General features: G+C 31.0%; 1 protein-coding gene across 4 annotated transcripts in view; it reads right to left on the bottom strand.

The window, feature by feature from the left end:
• The window catches only part of LOC121126629 (uncharacterized), a 74,192-nt gene that overhangs the window by 21,471 nt on the left and 33,575 nt on the right, over positions 1-19,146 (bottom strand). For 3 of the 4 annotated variants that reach the window (XM_040721930.2, XM_071892392.1, XM_071892393.1), the window contains 6 exons: positions 17,437-17,585; positions 5,304-5,410; positions 5,082-5,243; positions 4,775-4,947; positions 4,516-4,707; positions 4,200-4,461 (listed from right to left, as the gene is read on the bottom strand). In XM_040721930.2, coding sequence (XP_040577864.1) covers positions 4,200-4,461; positions 4,516-4,707; positions 4,775-4,947; positions 5,082-5,243; positions 5,304-5,410; positions 17,437-17,557 — 1,017 coding nt within the window. In that variant the 5' untranslated portion in view covers positions 17,558-17,585. The remainder of the gene's footprint in view (positions 1-4,199; positions 4,462-4,515; positions 4,708-4,774; positions 4,948-5,081; positions 5,244-5,303; positions 5,411-17,436; positions 17,586-19,146) is intronic. The other variant, XM_071892394.1, reaches the window with a different exon arrangement.

Here is a 19,146-nt window from a genome sequence, read left to right as displayed (position 1 = left end):
ATTTCTTAACATAGAATACATATTTTTATAAGTCTCTTCTGAGAAAATATTTCCAAGAAGGTAGTGCTCACAAAAACATAACTGGATACAACCTTTTTCACATCACAGCTAACCATCTGTATACTGATATGGAAGATTTGCTTATTTAACTTACATACGACCAAACACTAAAACAAAATTTTAAACCAAAACACTTAAAAAATTCTGAATTTCTCTGATGAATGAGTACTCAGTGCTGGCAAAAACAGTTTTAGATTGATTTATACAATTGGGCTCCAATTAATATTTGATAAGACCTTTTCCATATTAACTAACATAAAATTCAATATATACGAGGTAAAAACAACATAGACCGCTGAAAATTTATCATGTCGAATTGCAAGTGTTAGATAAATTTCTGTATCTATTTATTTACCCTGAATTTCAAATCCTCAAACCATCGCTTTATCAGAAAAATAAGAATTTAAGAAGTATTATGATGACATCAATTTCGGCAGATACAAATTTCGGATGAGATGGAATTACTTGTGAAATACCAATTCAATCTCCTTCTCTTTATGTCCCTGCTTCCCTTCATAAATAGATTTTTGGTTGGTTTCACATTATAAAATTCAATTGGAAAATCAACAGCATCAAATAATTAAGTCACGTTATTTCTGGTCATTTATGAACAAAGAAATAAAGGCATGTGCAGCAGAATGTGAGAATCGTCAAACGTCGAAGGTGGATCGTCGTATGAAGACTGATATAGAAATCATTTTGTGCTGGCGGTAGATTTCAAACTATTCATTTGGATATTTAAGGGTAATCTTCTCTTTTACAGTATAAGTACAGTCTAATTAGTTTTGATGGAGCTTCTCAATGGATTGAAGTTTGTCAACTAACTGGTTTTATTACCTTAGATAATGCAAATGCTTTTATATACGTATGGATTTTTTTTTGTCTCGGAGAACCATTGTATGTAATTACTGATGTTGGAAAACAGTAAGAATCGGAATGATTTCATCAACTATCACTCATGGTTAGTTTTCATCGACTATTTAGGACATCGTACTATCTCTAAACCAATGGAACTATAGAAAGTGAGCATTGGGTCATGAAGTCTGCATTGAAAGCTAAAAACACTCAATTGCATTTTACTTTGCCTATTGTAATCCTTGGTCTCCGGAGGATCCCCTTAACAATTTCAATACCTCCTTCTACTGCCTTAACTAGTTTAGATATTATGAAATCTAGTAATTTCATTAATAATAAGAAAAAATTTCAACTTTTGTGGATCACGAATATATAAAAAATATGAAAGTGTGTTTTAATCATTTGGATTTTGGAATGATTTAAGATGGTACAGATGATTCATCAAATTTATCATGTGTTCCCAGGGATATTTTTAGAGCCGAGTATCTTTAGATTCGTGTGGATTGTGTCAAAGGTCCTTTGCATCCCCTAACACCAGTCCAGCAAAAGTCATATCCTGAAGTAGTCATACTTTCAAAATTGAATATTTATTTGTAAAGCAAGACGCTGTTTCTATAAAAAGTCTAAAACGTATAAAAAATTAAATCTTAATCCAGTAATTTTAAAAACCACATCTAGAGTATCTCAAAGAAAGAAATCATTAATATCCAAAAGAACAAGATCCATACAATAAAGCTTAATATCCGGCTCCAGCGATCACAACAAGATCTAGTCGAAGAGTTAAATTTACTAAATATAATAATATTTGTTTTTTGTATTGGTCTGTTCATTTGAGCAACAATTATTTCAGCGAGGGGTATCTTCGCAACTAAACAATCTTAGCTTTCTTTTAAGAATGATGAATATTTCTGCATTCAATGAAGCTAGCAGAGTAATGAAAGAGCACCCAAAAAGACCCGTCCCAAGTCCCTTGACGCCTTCTCCTAAAAGAACTAAATACAAGTAATATAGTTTTGAATCAAGTCCAAAATGGCTCATAAATCAAACGTTTACTTTCATAACATTGGACAACGAAAATGATTGGAAAATGCACATCCTTTTTTTAAAGATCCGACTCCTAGAGAACCCATCGATCGAAGTGTTTGAATGCCATCCCACTCAATATGTTTTGTAAATTCATCCCTCTACATAAGATTACGGAGTTGAGACGAAATCCGATAAGAGTCTCAGTTACTCCTCCCAGACTTCTCCGATTTGATTTTGAACACCACTCTAGTGGGTCATTAGTGTTCACGTTCAATAATTAAGTCTAATAATAACGTAAATTATTTCATAATATTTACTATATCAAAATGTCGCTGAAATGAACGTCAGGATCTTTTTAGACAAAAAAAACATTCATTTTATAATTTTAAGTATATAGAAGTATTTTCTGTATATTTTTTTAATTTTCTCAATTCATTTGAGAACTTTCAATGTGATTTCTCTCTTCTTCCTTTACCACAGCAACACCGGATAATTCTTTGCTAGTAGGTATACATTTATACATACCTATACATCTAATCACACTAGAGATAGTTTAAAATCGGTTTAGTTATAATTTTGACAATATTTAGTTCAATATATCAATAAATTTATATATATTATTTAATATTATAATTGTAATATGTCAGTAACAGCAACCAAAGAATTGATAATAACGAGCAGTCACTGCTTGTGTTACTTGTAATGATAATGTATCCATAAAAGTCAGGTTATTTGCTATTGTCGTAATGCTGTGTATGTATCTTATAATGTTTTAGAATATAATTCCAATGGTGGACCGTATTTTCTCAATATTTGGATCAATTTAAGATTATACAGATAAATAATAGTTATGATAGGATGATATTGACATAGCAGATTGACGTTAAGGATTTGAGCCATGATTGAGTATAGATATGAAGACATTTCAGGGTCAGGTTTCAAGGTCAACCTTTCATATTTTTTTACTGGTTGAGCGATTATTAAAATTTAAAATCAAGTAAATGATTTAGTTCAAACTAGATAACTAATATTTCATAGTTAAACAAAATAAGACAAATACTTTTTCGCTAAAAACGCCCATAAAATGTATTTTTCAATATACTAAAGGATTGTTTAAAGAGTAAAGACTGGGTATAGGCGAATTCAAAGATTAATTATCTATAATGTTGGATAATAATATAAACGGCCATCACGATGTAACGAGGTAACTAACTTTTTTTTTCTCTCCTAAAATATATTCAAGTTACATTCAATATCATATACGATATTTCTAACTACAATACACCATACGTTATTACAAGGATTGGTTAGAGGAATTTTTTCGACGCGTTATAAAAATAATTAATCGAGTAGTAGCTTTGATTCAAACTGGAAAATTGATACTTTAATAAATACTTAATATGGCAAGTACTTTTAGGTATTCAAATAACGGTAATATGTGGAAATATTGCTAATGTTTACAACTGCCATTATTAATAAAAATTGATTTAATTAAACTGATTCCGATATACCTCAAAGTTACCTTTTCTTTTATATATATATTTATTATTATTATTATATTTTTAATTATCTTTCAATTTTTTTGGCATTGTATAATATAACACAATCCAATAAAATCAAACTTTTTTGTGTCTCAAGATGAAAATATGGTCTTGGATTTTATTTATCAGTCTCAGATTCTTCAGAAAAACGCCTTTATTTAAAAAAAAAACTTATCTGAATACTTTTACCTGAATACCAAAGTGGTATTATAATTTGCTAGAGAAGTATATTTAATTATTTATAAATTATCGGTCGTGATATTTATACCCTTAGCGCTATTCCAAAACGTAAACGAAAACTAATGGGATTATATGAAAAATAAAATTGCATGAGACGCGTATAAAATATTACCTGAACATTCAGAAAATCATCAAAGGATGCAGACGAAAGTTGTATAACATGCAAAAACATATAAATTATCAATTTAATGAATTAGTTTTGATTTATATTTCCTGAAATTGCTTCTACTAGAGTTGGAATTGCCCCCTATTAACTAACGTGGAGTAGTTAACCTATTTCAATATATTATTTTTTATTTAAATTGATGTGACGTCAAATGAAGGCGGATTACATTCAATAAAATCAATTTACTTTCGATTCAAAATCAGATTTTTTAATATATACTAACAAAAAGATTACGATAACACCCGAAATTTATTTTTGAAAAGTTGCAAAGGCTTTTTAGGCAAATTGTACAATATTCAACAAATTTATACCTTTAATTGAGCTTCAAAGATTTGGCAATGATGATATAAATCTCTTTCAATAATTTGTGATCTATAAAATGTTTCACTGAATGAATTTTCTTCAATATTCGTGTTGGAAGAACTCGAAATAATAGATGTTGAGGACTTATTTTCTTTGTTTGTGCCATTGATAATATGTGTCCCATCATCTGAATTTAGAAGTTGCATTGCTTTTATGGAGTTCAAAAATTGGGAAACATTATCTACACTTACAATGGAGCATAAATTTTTTCTGAAAGTACATATTTATAGAAACAAATTCAATTAAATGTTGAAACTTTCTTACCTCTCTGGCAACTTAACGTGAACCAAAAGATTTAAGCGATCGATTGCTTCGTATACTATACTTAAAAAATCCAACTTGTTAGTAGTAAAAGTAAAACTTGTCATAAGCAGCAGGTGCATTTGAATTGTTGGTATAATATTTTTGATCTTGGCAATCTCATCTTGAAATTCCTTATTTTTTATTTCATATTGACTTTACAAACAGGATTTAAAATACCATTTTGCATATTAAGACAGAATAATAATTATTAATTACTTACTTATCCAGTTCTTTAATGAGGTCATCATAGATACTTCTGATATTTTCAGTTATTTTAAGATATTTTTTTTTCAATTCTGTCTTTTGAATTTCTAGATTATGATGCAGATCGCTTTCAAAATTTTGAAACTTGTTGATTACATTTTGAAGAGATGAATTAAAATTCCATATCGTCTAGTGAATAAATATTTTTATTAAAAGCGAAAATAAATTACGGAGTAAAATTATTATAAAACTTAATGAATTTTAACAAATATATTTATTATCTTAGTTTTAATATAAAAGATTGTGATTTTTTAAAATCTTACAATGAGAGATTTTTCTATTTCGTGTATTCCTTCTTTATAAGCTGAATCAACATCAACACATTGTATCTTAATTTCCATATCTGCTTCATCATAACATTTCCCACATAAAAGTGAATTTTGTTTCATACAAAACATGGAAATAGGTTCTCGATGTTGAATACACTAAACCATTGTAACAGAAAATAATCGCTCAATTTATTATTTAAGAATTTTAATGTGTACCTTTTTTCCTGAATTCATCAATTTATTGGATATATGAACTATTTCATGCTGAGAAAACATTTTTGCACGGTGAGTATCATATCTACATGTTCTACATAGATTTTGTCCTTAAACATCAAAATATTAAAAAAAATATTGAATTATTAAACTTAGCACTCATAAAAATTTTGTGACTTATAAAATTAAAATTAATTAATATTGATTTAAAGTGACCAAAGTGACAAACATTCAATATTATTGATACAGATTTAATACGCCTGAAAATGATATGGTATTTACTGGATTAATAATGCCAACATAAGATATATGATATAAATTAACTAAATGTGGGAACACTCAAGTACTCCTGTAAGCAGGACCGGGCATGTGCAAACATGAATTCAAATACGCGTGCAACATGGGTCCATTGAAAAAAAATAATGCAACGTGTTTGGTACACCGGCCTATACAATAACTTATAGAATAAAAAGGAGCAAAAGAGAGAGTTACCCTTCTGCTGTTGGCAGCCATCTTGAGTACCTATTTGTACGAAACACTCTTTAGTAAATTTACTGATTCATTAATAAGTTAATGCAAATTATTGGTGCATACAAGTCGAGGATCACCATGTCTTGTGTCGTATATGGTTGCAAAAACAAGTATGCTGCTGGCAATTCAATTTCATATAACCGTTTTTCGACCCAGGATCCAAAGGTGCAGATAATGGGTAAGGAATGTCAAGCGAGATGACTTTACTTCCAAAAAAATTTCGATAATTTGTTTGGAACATTTTACTCCAGAATCCTTCAATTAAACTCTGGACGTTGTAAGGCTGAGAGAAAATATTGTGCCGACTCTATTCAAAATATTCCCGCTTCGCCTTCAAGAAGAAGTTGCAAGAACACTTCGAAAACGCAAGTCTCCTAAACAGAGGTCCTCATCACCCCCTAAAAAAGTCAAACCATCTCCTGGACTCGAGATTGATCTTTCCCGCTTTGAGGTTACGGAAAATGTGCAATTGGATCATCCCTATTCTATCTCATCAGCTCAAGCCATTAAGGAGAAGCTCCAATGGCAAATGAATATGATTTCCGAGCTCGCACACCGTTCTAAAAAAATACACATGTCAACGGAATACAATCTCCAAGAACTCTCCAATCTTCAACTCGACAAAAGCATATAGTTATGTAAGAAAGACGTTTGAATTATGCCTACCTAGTCTCAGTACCATTCGAAACTGGTATCGAATTTGGATAGTGATTGGAGTTTTACTCAATTTTCCTTTTATATTCTTAAATCGAAGGCCAAGAAAGCTTTCGAATATACATGTCATTGTATAAAATTAGTTAGAAATACGTTTGTATCTATCGAAGTTATGGTGGATAAAGATGGTAGAAGGGTCGAATGGAGCTTTCTCGAAGAGTTGGAAAAACATCATTTATCCGAAGGACTACGGGCTGGAAATAAACTTAGAAATGACACATTAATATGAAAATGAAGGTAGGAAAACATGATATATTTTTAAAAAAATGATAAGCTTGTATTTTTTAACTTTTTATTAGGTAAACTTGCTACTCCTCTTCTCAACTCGTCTGTAGCAGATGCGATAAAGACCTTCAATTGACATAATTAAAAAATTATGAAAGAACTGTTGACTTTATTCAAAGATTTTATCGACTATTTGATTTCACCAACAGCCAAAATCCTTTGGCCAAAGGATTCAAATCTCCTCTTACTATTGGGAATGAAGTCTTTTAGAAACCATTTATTGAATCAATGTTATCGTATAATAACGAATTGAAGAATGAATCTGGCAATCCTTTGGTCAAAATGAAGAAAAGAACAGCTTGAGGAAGTATGTTTTAACATACAAGCTATCTCAGGTAGATATCTATCAGGAACCAACTGGGTACCTGTTTTGGTTAGGCCCTGTGACTGGGGCTGTTATATTGGTTCGATTTGTTCCAGTATTAAAATTAAATACTTTTTCGTTTTTATAATACCGGTACGGTAGGCTCATCCTATTTTTAAATATTAATTTCACTTTAAATCTTATTTATTCCTAATTATTTTTCAGGATCATATCGAATTATTGTTTTTCACCATACGATTGCATTTTGGGAATTATTATTTTCCCACCTTGTTTAATGTTTTCCTCCATTTTATAAGGGGCTACTAGTCAGACAGCATGTTTCCGACGGCGGAGGCAATTGCATAAGACTCGATGATACTGTTGCACTATTCACTATATCAAAGAACAAGAGGACAGAATCAGAAGTCATATCATACCTGAATGGTGAAGATTTATCCCTGATTAAGAAATATGGGCTGGAAGAAAAACATTTACTTTTCCAAGACCACGACTATTACGATGTGCCTACTTTTGTGCAAAGCCTGCCACAAATCATGGAATGCGTGGTTACTTACATCAGTGGATATTTAGTACGGTCAGCTTCCAAATACTTAGTATGTCCTGAGTGCTTAGAAGATCTTTACTGTCATAATCCATGTAACTACTGCAATTCTTTAATTGCATGGATATCCAATGGAGGTCTCCTTTATCCATCAAAAAGTGTATTGGAAATATGTATAGAAACTGAAAAATGTCTCTTGAGACTCAAAATTCAAGGAGTTCTCAAGTGCTCGAGCGCCCATCAACACTTGGAAGAAACAAGACTCTCAGATCAAATTTTGCCACCTCAGGAGGATTCACTTAAAGGAGTCTCACTTCAAAGTCAAACAGGCCCACAAATTGACCCTCTAAGCATTGAACCCTTCAAACCTGAAGAAGACCAATGTGAAATTGGCTGATGCTGTGTTTCACGGATCACCGATTGGAGCACTTAAGTACTACTTCAAAGAAGACAACAGACTAGAGTTTTAAGACACATGCAAATTTTCAGAGTTTGTCAGAACTATGGGAAATATCCTAAACGTCAAGACACCTGGAGTTGGCTACTAAAAGAGAGATGAGCTTCAGGAACCAATCTCTGAGAAGAGCAAACTTGACCTCTCTTTCTTTAGAGATTTTGTCAACTTTCTCATCGAGTGGCAAAACAGTAATGCACCTGGCCTCACAGCAGACCCTCGTGGCAGCAATGCAGACATGCCTTGCCACAGCAGATCTGGAAGAGTATCTTCTGCTAAATGAAGACTTCCCCTATGTACTCCTCGGCAGGTTCCAGTCGGATCCCATCGAAAGAAGGTACGGCTGGAACAGGCAACTAAATGGAGGTATCTACTGCATCAGCAGAAGACAGATCCTGGAAGTAGAGAAAAAGGTTAGTTTTCTGAGTCTTGCCAAATTCTCAGATAAATAAGATATTTGTTAATAGTGGGGTTCTTTATTTAGGCATGACTTATTTTTACAATAGAATAATATAATTACAATATATTATTTTATAAAATTTTCAGGAATATCTACTTCAGAAATTAAAGCTCTGCTGGATGAAGACTTGGTAAAAGCGGAGCTCATTTTGACTAACTGGCAACCAGATGACCTCCAGGAACTAGCGCTCGAGGGAGAGAGCAATGCTCTCTACTTTGTTGCCGGGTATATTGATTTTTCTTTTAAGAAGAAGATCAGCTGTACATCCTGCCAAGAGTTAATGGTCATCAGAGACACATCTCCGGACTGAATAACCTTCGATAGCCCAACCAATCAGCATGTAGACCGGAAAAAGTTCATCGACATTATAAGCAGAGGGGTCCATCCGACCTTCTCTACTTCTCCTGTCTTTATGCTCACTCCATGTTCTTTTACATCACAGCTACTCCTGAAGAGAAAAACAGTTCACTTGGCACCCCAAATCCTAGAGCTTCATTTGTTGCGACATTCATTTACAAGATGTAGCTCAGTTTAAACTATTACATTATTGCCATTGTGAGAGTAAAGTGCGAGGAAGGACACTCCTGGTCAGCTTTTCTTCAGAGAATTTCATTTGCTTTGTTTAATGTCATGGGAAAAAATTTAAGTGCTAAACTGAATGATAACATCCCATTTTTAACCAAAAAGGGAATGACATCTGAGAATTCAGAAGCTGATAAAAAAAGAGCTAAATTTCAATCAAAAGCCTCTTACTTGTAGACTTGGACCAATTTTGTACTTTTTGAAAGTGCCTTTTCTTTTTATTAGTTTTTAATGTTTATTTTAATTAAAGTACTAATAAAATATCACTTCTATTAGAAATACATAGCCTCATTTGATTATTTTGATGACTTTCCCTAGCAAAAGACTTTTAAAAACTCTTTATTTTGTGGCAAAATACTTTAAGAGGACATTCCATATAGAATAAACAAAGACCCATAATTGAAAACGCGTGAGCGCAGTGTCCTCTCCTACTTACAGGAGTCCTTGGTATACCACATGAATTAAAAAAGAAAATGGATATATTAGTAACTTAGTGTTATAAATGGCAATCTTATTGTTAATCAGGGTTAAAAAAAGAAGATTATATTCCAGTTTAGATAACCAGCAAAGAGTAAATTAATAATTAATAGTCTAAATTAAAACTCTAATTGAAATAATAAAATTTTTGTCTTATACCTACTTCTGAATATTTAATAGGAAAACTATATATCATGAATTCTGTCATTAATACAGTTATATCAAGACAGCCCAAAAATGAATTAAATGTACATAAGTTCGATTCTTAGTGAACGAAATATACATCATGTAATTGTACTTCAAAGACAATTCCCAGATCAGATGAAGTAACTGTAATACTTTAATCATTAATTATACTTTATTTGAGCAATTCATTCTGACAAGTCAAAGGAACATCAAAAAAGGTAATTAACGTGAGTTTCAAGTAACACCACACAAGACCACAATTTTTGTACTTTTTCTTTCGCAGTAATTCTCACCCTATGTTTATCTATATTTAGTTAGATAATCAAAAAAGATTGAATGATTAAGAAATAAAATATTTTACATTATTAAACATATTTTTTAGGAATAGTTTGTATATATTGTATATTCCATTGTTTATTAGCAAAATCTATTTTCTTGTACTGACATATAGGGTTACATCTCTTGTTAAGGTGAATAAACACGCCTGCAATTGCTATTCGGTTCCTTTGTTTCATTATATACTGCTTGGTATTGACAACAGATAATAAAAACTACTGTTACACATGTACTAACTGTTTTTATGAAAAAAACATAACTTTTTCTAAAGAAAAATGGCAATCCAAATTTAAATAATGAGTTGAGATGATACATTTGCCGAGCGTCATCAAGACGAGTGCCGGTTTGTAAAAAGACAAAACACACTGCCAGTATGTAAAAAAAAACAGAATCAAATCGACAAAGGCTACGACAACCCAAACAATGGAATATGAGTATTGTTTACTTTTATTCGTTTGTCAACAATGAGTGTCGCTATGGCTCCCACTAAAATTATCTACGCTCAAAATCATCACAAAATAAGTTATATATGTGTTTGTTTATCAACTATGTAAATAAACAAATGGCTAAAATATTTTAAAAAACGCTTAGCTAAACAAATAATTTCAGTTTGAATGTTCATTAAGAGGATCGAGTGTGGAGATTGAAAGTTTCCTGATTTTTTCTTCTATATAATATATGTCAAATTCATTTCTCATCGTGGCAAAAAAAGGTTTTGTTCATATTATTTTCTTGTGGTAATGAAACTGAATCAACGTATCTCTCCATATCTCCTCATTTTTCCTCACAGGACGAATACTCAAAGTTTCTGACTATGACTTATTCATAGACAATGCACCTTTTGAGTATTCCAGAGTTTGCTCACTCCACTTTCAGTATGTTGACTTCGTCTGTAATATTAATGACACACGAAGGAAATTTCAATAATATTTCGATACATGCAGGAGAACACACTTCCACAAAATTATTTGCCACCTAATGCTATTCAGATATTTCTAAATCTTAGAAATCTCTCTCCATTCGAAACGGATCTTTCAAAGAACCACTTCCAAAGCAACTACGTCTACAAGGATATCTAGTGAAATTGAATCCATCATTCAACTTAGCATGCTTTCATTCATAAGGACTATGTTCATTAATTTCATAGATTTCTACACAAATTATCAAAAACGTGTCAATGTCTATTTAAAAATACAACTTATGACTTTTTTACATTTTACTACTTGTTATAATTTTCTCTAGTACCAACGTTAATATAAATACAAGTTTTGACCTTCATATAATCGGTCTTGCTAGAATTTTCAATCTTATATATTGTACCAACTGCTGGGCAAAACAGAAAAATTTTCACATAACACGCCACCACTCATAGTCTATGACTTAATTATTAATAGAATTTTCAATTTAATGTATCGTAGTACCTACTGCTGGCAAGAAAAAATGATTTTGACAAAACATGCAACCACTCATCCACTATGATGTCAATATTAAAAGCGTAGTGGAATTAAAACATCAGTCGTGCAAGCGTTATGGTATAGCTTTGTACTTTTATTAACCTTGTCTAATATAAATTGAAATCAAGATCACAGTTAATGTTAAAAAAGAAAGGATATGTTCTTCGTTCTGTGTAATAAGAATTTCAAAAGTTTGCGCCAAGCTTATTCAAGGAATAACAACAAAACAACAACCCGGAAAACTTTTTATTGCTTATACATTGATATCCATGATAGAAGAGGAAAAGTTGCAATGCTGAAGGAATGAAAAGCAACTTCTGATATGACCAGTTCGTGTCTTCAAAAGGTTTCCCCCTCTACTGTTATTATAAAGAAAATCATTCCAAGACAACTCCACCAAATTAATACATGTCCCTTTTTCTATGGTTGTGCTAATTAACTTGTGTTTAACCTCATAGTGAATATGAGAGTTAATGCAATATGGAAAAACAATTATCACACCTTTATTAATTATTATTTACATTTATTATTTTACTCCTTGCAAAATATTATAATTATAACTTAATGGGTTGTATTAAATATAACATACAAGCTGTTCATTACAATTAAATGAAAGTATATTAATGCATTTGAACAGTAGTTGGATGAAGATCAATACATACGAATGTTCCGTCGAAAAGACCGATCTAAATGAAGTAAAACTATAAACCAGAAGTACTAAACAATAAAATTGTAAACTCACACTTTTTGCTCTCATAGTCATAGTCAAAATATATTTTTACTGTACGATGTTTCGTGACGATTCACATTCCTAGTTACTAAAGAAAAAGTCAAGATAAAAAAATCCTTACGTAGGGATGAGTATGGGGAATTCTTTTCTTTCATTAAAATAACTTATTTCTACGACAGATTAACTTCCCTACGAGTGGGAGCACTGAGTGGCGCTGTCTTTTGGCAAAATAGAACAACTCACTAAATTATAATATTATTTAATAAAAAATAAAATATACGCATGTCTCTCACATATAAGGCGCTATCTAATTTCTTATGTGGAGTTGCAATTTTTTTTAAATAATAGCAATGCATTACCTCTCAATACAAAAATATCTTATGTGTGGCAGCTATCGATTCCTTCCTCTGACTCGATACATCATGGTAATTCAAGAGTTTATTATTTTCGTTAAATAATCGAAATAATAAGTAATTCTATATTTATGATCCGTTTCCACAAGGATAGGAATACCATTCTTTGTTAATCCCTCGTCGTATATATATATGGCTATCATATTATTTCTATGAAGAAATTTTGGCTATTATATACATATGAAAATGTATAGCTACCATTAAAATACAAAATTATAATACAGTTACGAATAAAATACTATGTAAGATTTTGATATTATAAAATATATACAAAGACAAAGGTGAAAATCAAGTTTGAAAATAGCATGTTAAAAAAAAATAACGAAAATGAACATGGTAACCCTAACAATTTGAACAATGTTTTGGAGGAGAGAAAGAATAATGGTCATGACGTTTCTTTAGATCAGCTACAATCAGCTTTGACGAGAGAGGAAGGAAAAAAGGACATAAACAAGGACATTTGATATAGTTACTCCGACGTGGATGCCCAATTCTACTCTGGGTCCAACAAGGACTTCCAATTATTACTCTGCAACCATTTTCCTCAGGGTCACGTTCCATCTTTAATGAGCACACACAAATGTTGCACAGGTTTGGCATATAATATATCTATTTAAGAAAGGATGTTCACTACTCAGGAATTCAATAATAATCACAATTTCTAAGCCAAAAGAAAATTCCTGCTTTATACTACCAATTACAAATTGACGGGCCTGCTAAAAAATACACCAGATTTACATGTATGTATATAGATGTAACTCATTTTAATAATCGTGGACAAATAATATGAAAATGACAGTCTGGGAGTATTTAACAGATAAATAGCAGTTAGTGAAATTAACCAATTTGGCTAACTACCAGATACCAGATGATTTTGGGCCTTTTTTCTGTTTCTTTATAGATAAAAAGTTGTGCAATACAATAAAGGTAACAACGTGACAGACTGTCACACCATGTTGGAGATACATATTTTTTAGTCTGTTCATACCAAATTGGAAGAATGTTTGGGAAGATTTTTAACATTATTTAAAAAAGTTTAGAACTTATCCTTGAATGCAAAACACAAAAGATGGATCCTACTTTTTCTTCTCTAGTTTCTTTAATTTCTGGTTTGATAGTAATTCGGGACCAATATCGTTCAGAGTCATTTTTTCCCCATAGAAAAATCATTGAATTAAAAGTATGATTAATAAAACTAATGTAAAAGTTGTTAGTTTATCATTATAAATATGTTTTTACTCCTTCTGTAGCTTTTTATAAACTATAAATATTTTCTTTTTTAGGCTAAAATATAATGAAAATTATACAATTATTTAGATCCTTATAACAAGATGTCTATAAAATATATTCCTGAAAGTGAAAGCGACTTTTTGTTGTTGCAACTTGAACAGGATTTCTATATTCTAAGGCTGTTGTTATTATTATTATTATTTTAATTGGAACATTTAAGTATAATAACTAATTAGGGCTTGGGCTTATGAAAGACGAATAAGAGTTTGTTTGGAAGTTTAAGTTTCAATTCTTATTGGACTACGAGTAGAATTGTGGATTCTATAATGAAACCGGATCCAGATAAACTGATGTCACTTTTTAGAGTTCCTTAATCTAGGAATAAGAAAGAGTAATAACGTATCTTGGGGTTGCTTGTACTTTATTCTTGATGGATACACTCTTCCAACAGAAAGTTACAGTCTATGGTACACGTTAAAATGTAGAAGTGAAAGAGGCCTTTGCATACTGCAGACCATTGAAATTTCATGCATCATTACTATTGGTCCTATAGGAAAAATAATAGTAAAGACGGATGCATCGGAGACTGCGATTTGGACCTTTGTGAGTCAAAGTGGAAACCCGTTTTCGAGATTGTTGAATAAATCTGAGACGCATCATTGTACATTAGAAAAGAAAGCTGATGCAATTATAGAAGCTTTACAAACATGCAGGCATTTTCTAATAGGAAACCAATTCTTGCTTCTTACACATCATAAAGTTTTGAGTTTCCTAGTTAAACAACAACATTGCTCCATGGGGATTTGAGTTTTTATGCCTTTCTTTTGACATCGAATATTGACCTGGAGAGAAGAATGTAATTGCAGATCAATTGTCCAGAATATGTGGAGTAAGGTTTGATAACTGATCTTATAAACTGCAGAGTATTCATAAGAAATTATGCCATCCTGGGATTATCTTAATGTTTCACCATGTTAAATCTTGTAATCTACCGTTCTCCGTCTATGTCAAGAAGGCGAATTCCTCTTGCAGGGAATACCAGGAACTGAAACCTATATTCTTGAAGAATGATGGTAATAAAATTTACTATAGCTACTAAGCCTCTCGAAAGGGTAAGCCTTTATTTTAAGAGTTCCATACCTCCAAATAGCAACAATAAATATATACCTACCATAGTGGATGAATATCCCAGATTTTTTTTCACTTAACCGTGTACCTCTCTTCTAAATAAGTTTTATTTTCTTACTGTTTCGAGCATTTTTCGGTTTGCCGTAATAATTCCCTCCGACTGAGGATGAGCTTTTATGTCAAAAAATTGAAGACTTATCTAACTCTAAGAGGAGTTGCTACCAGTCGTACTAAGTCTTACAATCCTCAAGGCAACGGGCAGGTAGAACGCTATAGCACCATTATTTGGAAAGCTTTGATAATACTTCTTTAGTCTTTGGAGCTGCCTCCAGAAGAATGGGAATTATTGTTAATTGAGGATCAAAGATCTATCAGATGCTTTCTTTGTACTGCCACTAATCAGACTCCCCACCAAAAGATGTTCAGCTATCAATTAAATACCGATCTTCATCACACAATGTCAACATGGTTTTTAGAAATGGAGATGGTACATCTCAAAAATCAAGTGAGGAGCAATAATAAAGATTCTTAAGTAGAAGAAGTTCATTTATTAGAAGCAAATCTTACTTACACTCATGTCTGCTTAGTAAATCGAAGAAAATCGTCTGTAGATCTTACGCACTTAGGATTAGAAGATGTGATCGGAAGGGATGAGGAGTGTGAACTAAAATTAGAGCAGGAACAATCATCGTAGATAGTCAAAAAGGCAGAAAGGACGGATGTCAAAAGATTTTTTAGGGATGGACAACGTATCCTTAATCAATGTAATCAATGGTAGGGGAGAATGTGAAGTTTGTTGGTTATGTGTTGGTATTAAGAGCCTGCTAAGAGATATATGCACATGTTAGTGCTAATGTTAAATCTAAGCCTTACGAAATGGAATGCCAAAATTTTGGGATCTATCCTTTATCATTGGAACTTTTTGAACGACATTGTACAAATATCAATTTACAGAAACTGCCATGAAGAATTTTCATACTTCTACCCTCTTAAAAATGATATACGTTACTGCAAAATGTGACAGGTTTTTCCAATGCTCTAAGAATCGATTTCAAAATACAAGATTGGTACTTTTTCATTGACAACTCATTCACACGACTAGCTTTTTTAAATAAAAAAAGATACTGTGTATTCTCCTTTCAGTGTTTTCCATTAATTTTCATGAGTTTACTCTTGTATGATTTTAAGCAGCTGACTCTATGTATCATGAAATCAATATAATATTATATAGGATTCGTATTTTTATATAAATCTATATAAATTTAAATAAATTAAACGCCCCCCATTTAGAATTCGTGGCCTTTCATACTCAGTCATTGATAAAACTATCAATTCTCTGTATATAAAAAATAATATATATTCTCTAAATAATAATTGATAGTGATACACCGTATGTGTATTTCTATTTTTTCCTTCATCTTTGTCGGTCAAGGTGAAGAGTCGATAAAAAAGCTCGACTTGGAAGGAGTCTGAGTGTAGTTCTTCCATATAATAGGAATATTGTAGTTGTATATTTACATATTTAATACATGTAAATAAACATGTTGAATGTATCCACATTTAAATCCCATTCAAGATGATCTTATGTAATAGTATTTCAGGTTACCTTTATTATATACATACAGAATTCATCGATTGTTTAAAAATTTATGTTGGTGACATCGAATAATTGAAATAGTGAAGTATTGAATTTTTTAGATAGATAATTTTGGTTTTTAGGAATGAGATTAATCAAATAAATTTTTTATATTTACAATAAGATCCCTAGAGGAGAGGGAAATCCAGAATTTCATTCCAATACTATTATGTATCTATAATTATAATTTTGATCCCCTCCTGTCGTTTTCTTTCACTGCTCAATCGACAAATTTATTATATGATAATTTGACGACTTGTTGGTCTCCGTCCAAGATATGAAAGTCGATTGACCAATGCAATATAAAGATTTCTTTATGGTTACAAGAAGGAAAAAATATTTATTTCCAAATTGATGAATTCGTGATTGTACTACAATAAGCATTTTTAGGCATTTTTTATCAATTGGACAAAAAATAATTACATTTTCAAGTACAATAATTATTTACTTACTTATTAAAATAGTACACTGACTTCCATTGAAGAATAACGCTGCTTATTTAGTTTATATTAAATATCTAAGAAAATTAATTAAAGCATACAACCCCAGTCATTTATAAAAAAGGAATTTTAAAATCTTGAGAAAGAGGGAAAGTTTTTTTCATATAGGTATTTAAAAAAATGATATCATTTATGACATATGACTTATTCTTACCACACGTATTGCAAAAAAACATTGGACTTTTTGCCATTTGATCACAATTAGCACATGTTGACATATTTTTACAGACTGATTGTATCAGGGTCTTCAATAAATTATCAACTCGTGGATACATATCTCCATCAAGAAAGCTTGTAGATTTACTGGAACAGAAAAGTTGTTTTCATATATGTTTATTTAGAACAATATTTTTTTATTTTTGTAAGGAGGAATTAACATATAAAAAACTATTCATAAATTAAATTATGGGGTTTGTTTTACAGTATTCGAAAATCAGACGGCACTTGCAACAGACAATGTTTCGTCCTATAGAAAATAAATGTGTATCGAAGTAAATTAAAAATTGCAGCATATATAAATAAATTGAATAATACTGTCTATAACACAAATAGTTTAATCAAGAATCATCATGCCCGTACGAGTTAACTAATTAACTCTTCTTCCCTCAGATCTGTAAATAAGTAAAGCGGTAAATCCTAAGTTGTGCATTCATGAACTTAGTGTGTACCTGTTTTGTTCTTTTTCTGCATTTATGTTAAATAATTTGTTTAATTTTTAGGATCTACTAGATATTGAATGGCTTACTGTTGACAAGGTTACCTTAACACTACTTTATATCTTTCACTATTTAATTTAATAATGTAAAGACGAGAGATAACACAAGTAATGTATGAGTCCGTAATTCCTCTACGAGTTGAAATAGTTAGAAATGTAAGAAATATAACTTGTTGGTATGTTAAAAAAAGAAAAAAAAATTGACATAGTAAACCTGAAAATAAGAATAATATTTGGGACGAGAGAAGCTTAGCTGTCATGACGTTTTATTGGATTAATTAGAAGCACCTATAAGAGGAAGGGGAAAAAATAAAAAATAAACTCTATATCTGGCAAAGAGTTCGATTTTCAATTCTACTCTGAGTTCAACAGGGACTTATATTTATAACCTGTCATAAAAATAATATGGTCAGCCAGTATTTAAAAAAAAAAAGAAACATAAAGAACAGCTCAACTATCTTAACGTTTCATTAAATTAGGTGCTAGCAGCTGTGAGATGAAATAAATAAATACAGTCATACACTCCGTGACTACACTTTTACTCTCCTATAAATCACCTGCGTTACTTTTCATCTTTCATGCATTTACAATTCTTTAACCTTATTGTTCCCCTGTTAAATATAATGCTCTATAACCAGTCATATGAAAATTAAAGACAGATTTTTGATAGATAACGCATGTTGTTTTTCTGAAAAGATTTCCATGTGTCCGTTGGAGTTTTAAAAGTCATTAAAAAATGTGGATATCATTGGATAGAAATATGATCGTCTTCGGACTCGGTATTGAACGTAGTACTTTTTCTAATAGGAATTGATAAACCTGTCAATTTCAAGTTAAAAAGAATGCCAAAATTAAATTTCGTTAAATGATGTTTGCAAGCAGAAAAAATATCATCGACAAAGTAAAGTAAATTTAGGTAAGTCAATTTTATCCTCATTTTATAATACCAAAAATTGTAGCATTAGAAGTATTGGCTATTAATGTTGATTTAATAAATGTAAATATCATAATTTTTCCGGAAAAATTTGCATACAGATTTTAACTCAAACATCGATACCTTTTAATAATTTTTTTTAAATATGTTGTATTGAAAATAAATTTTTAAGGAATTTTTTAATATTTAAATATACAATTTGTTTCTGACATTAA

This window comes from Lepeophtheirus salmonis, chromosome 12, assembly GCF_016086655.4.
Source record: "Lepeophtheirus salmonis chromosome 12, UVic_Lsal_1.4, whole genome shotgun sequence".
Taxonomy (NCBI): domain Eukaryota; kingdom Metazoa; phylum Arthropoda; class Copepoda; order Siphonostomatoida; family Caligidae; genus Lepeophtheirus; species Lepeophtheirus salmonis.
The sequence above is the reverse complement of the archived record's forward strand: the minus strand, read 5'-3'. Positions and strand labels throughout refer to the sequence as shown.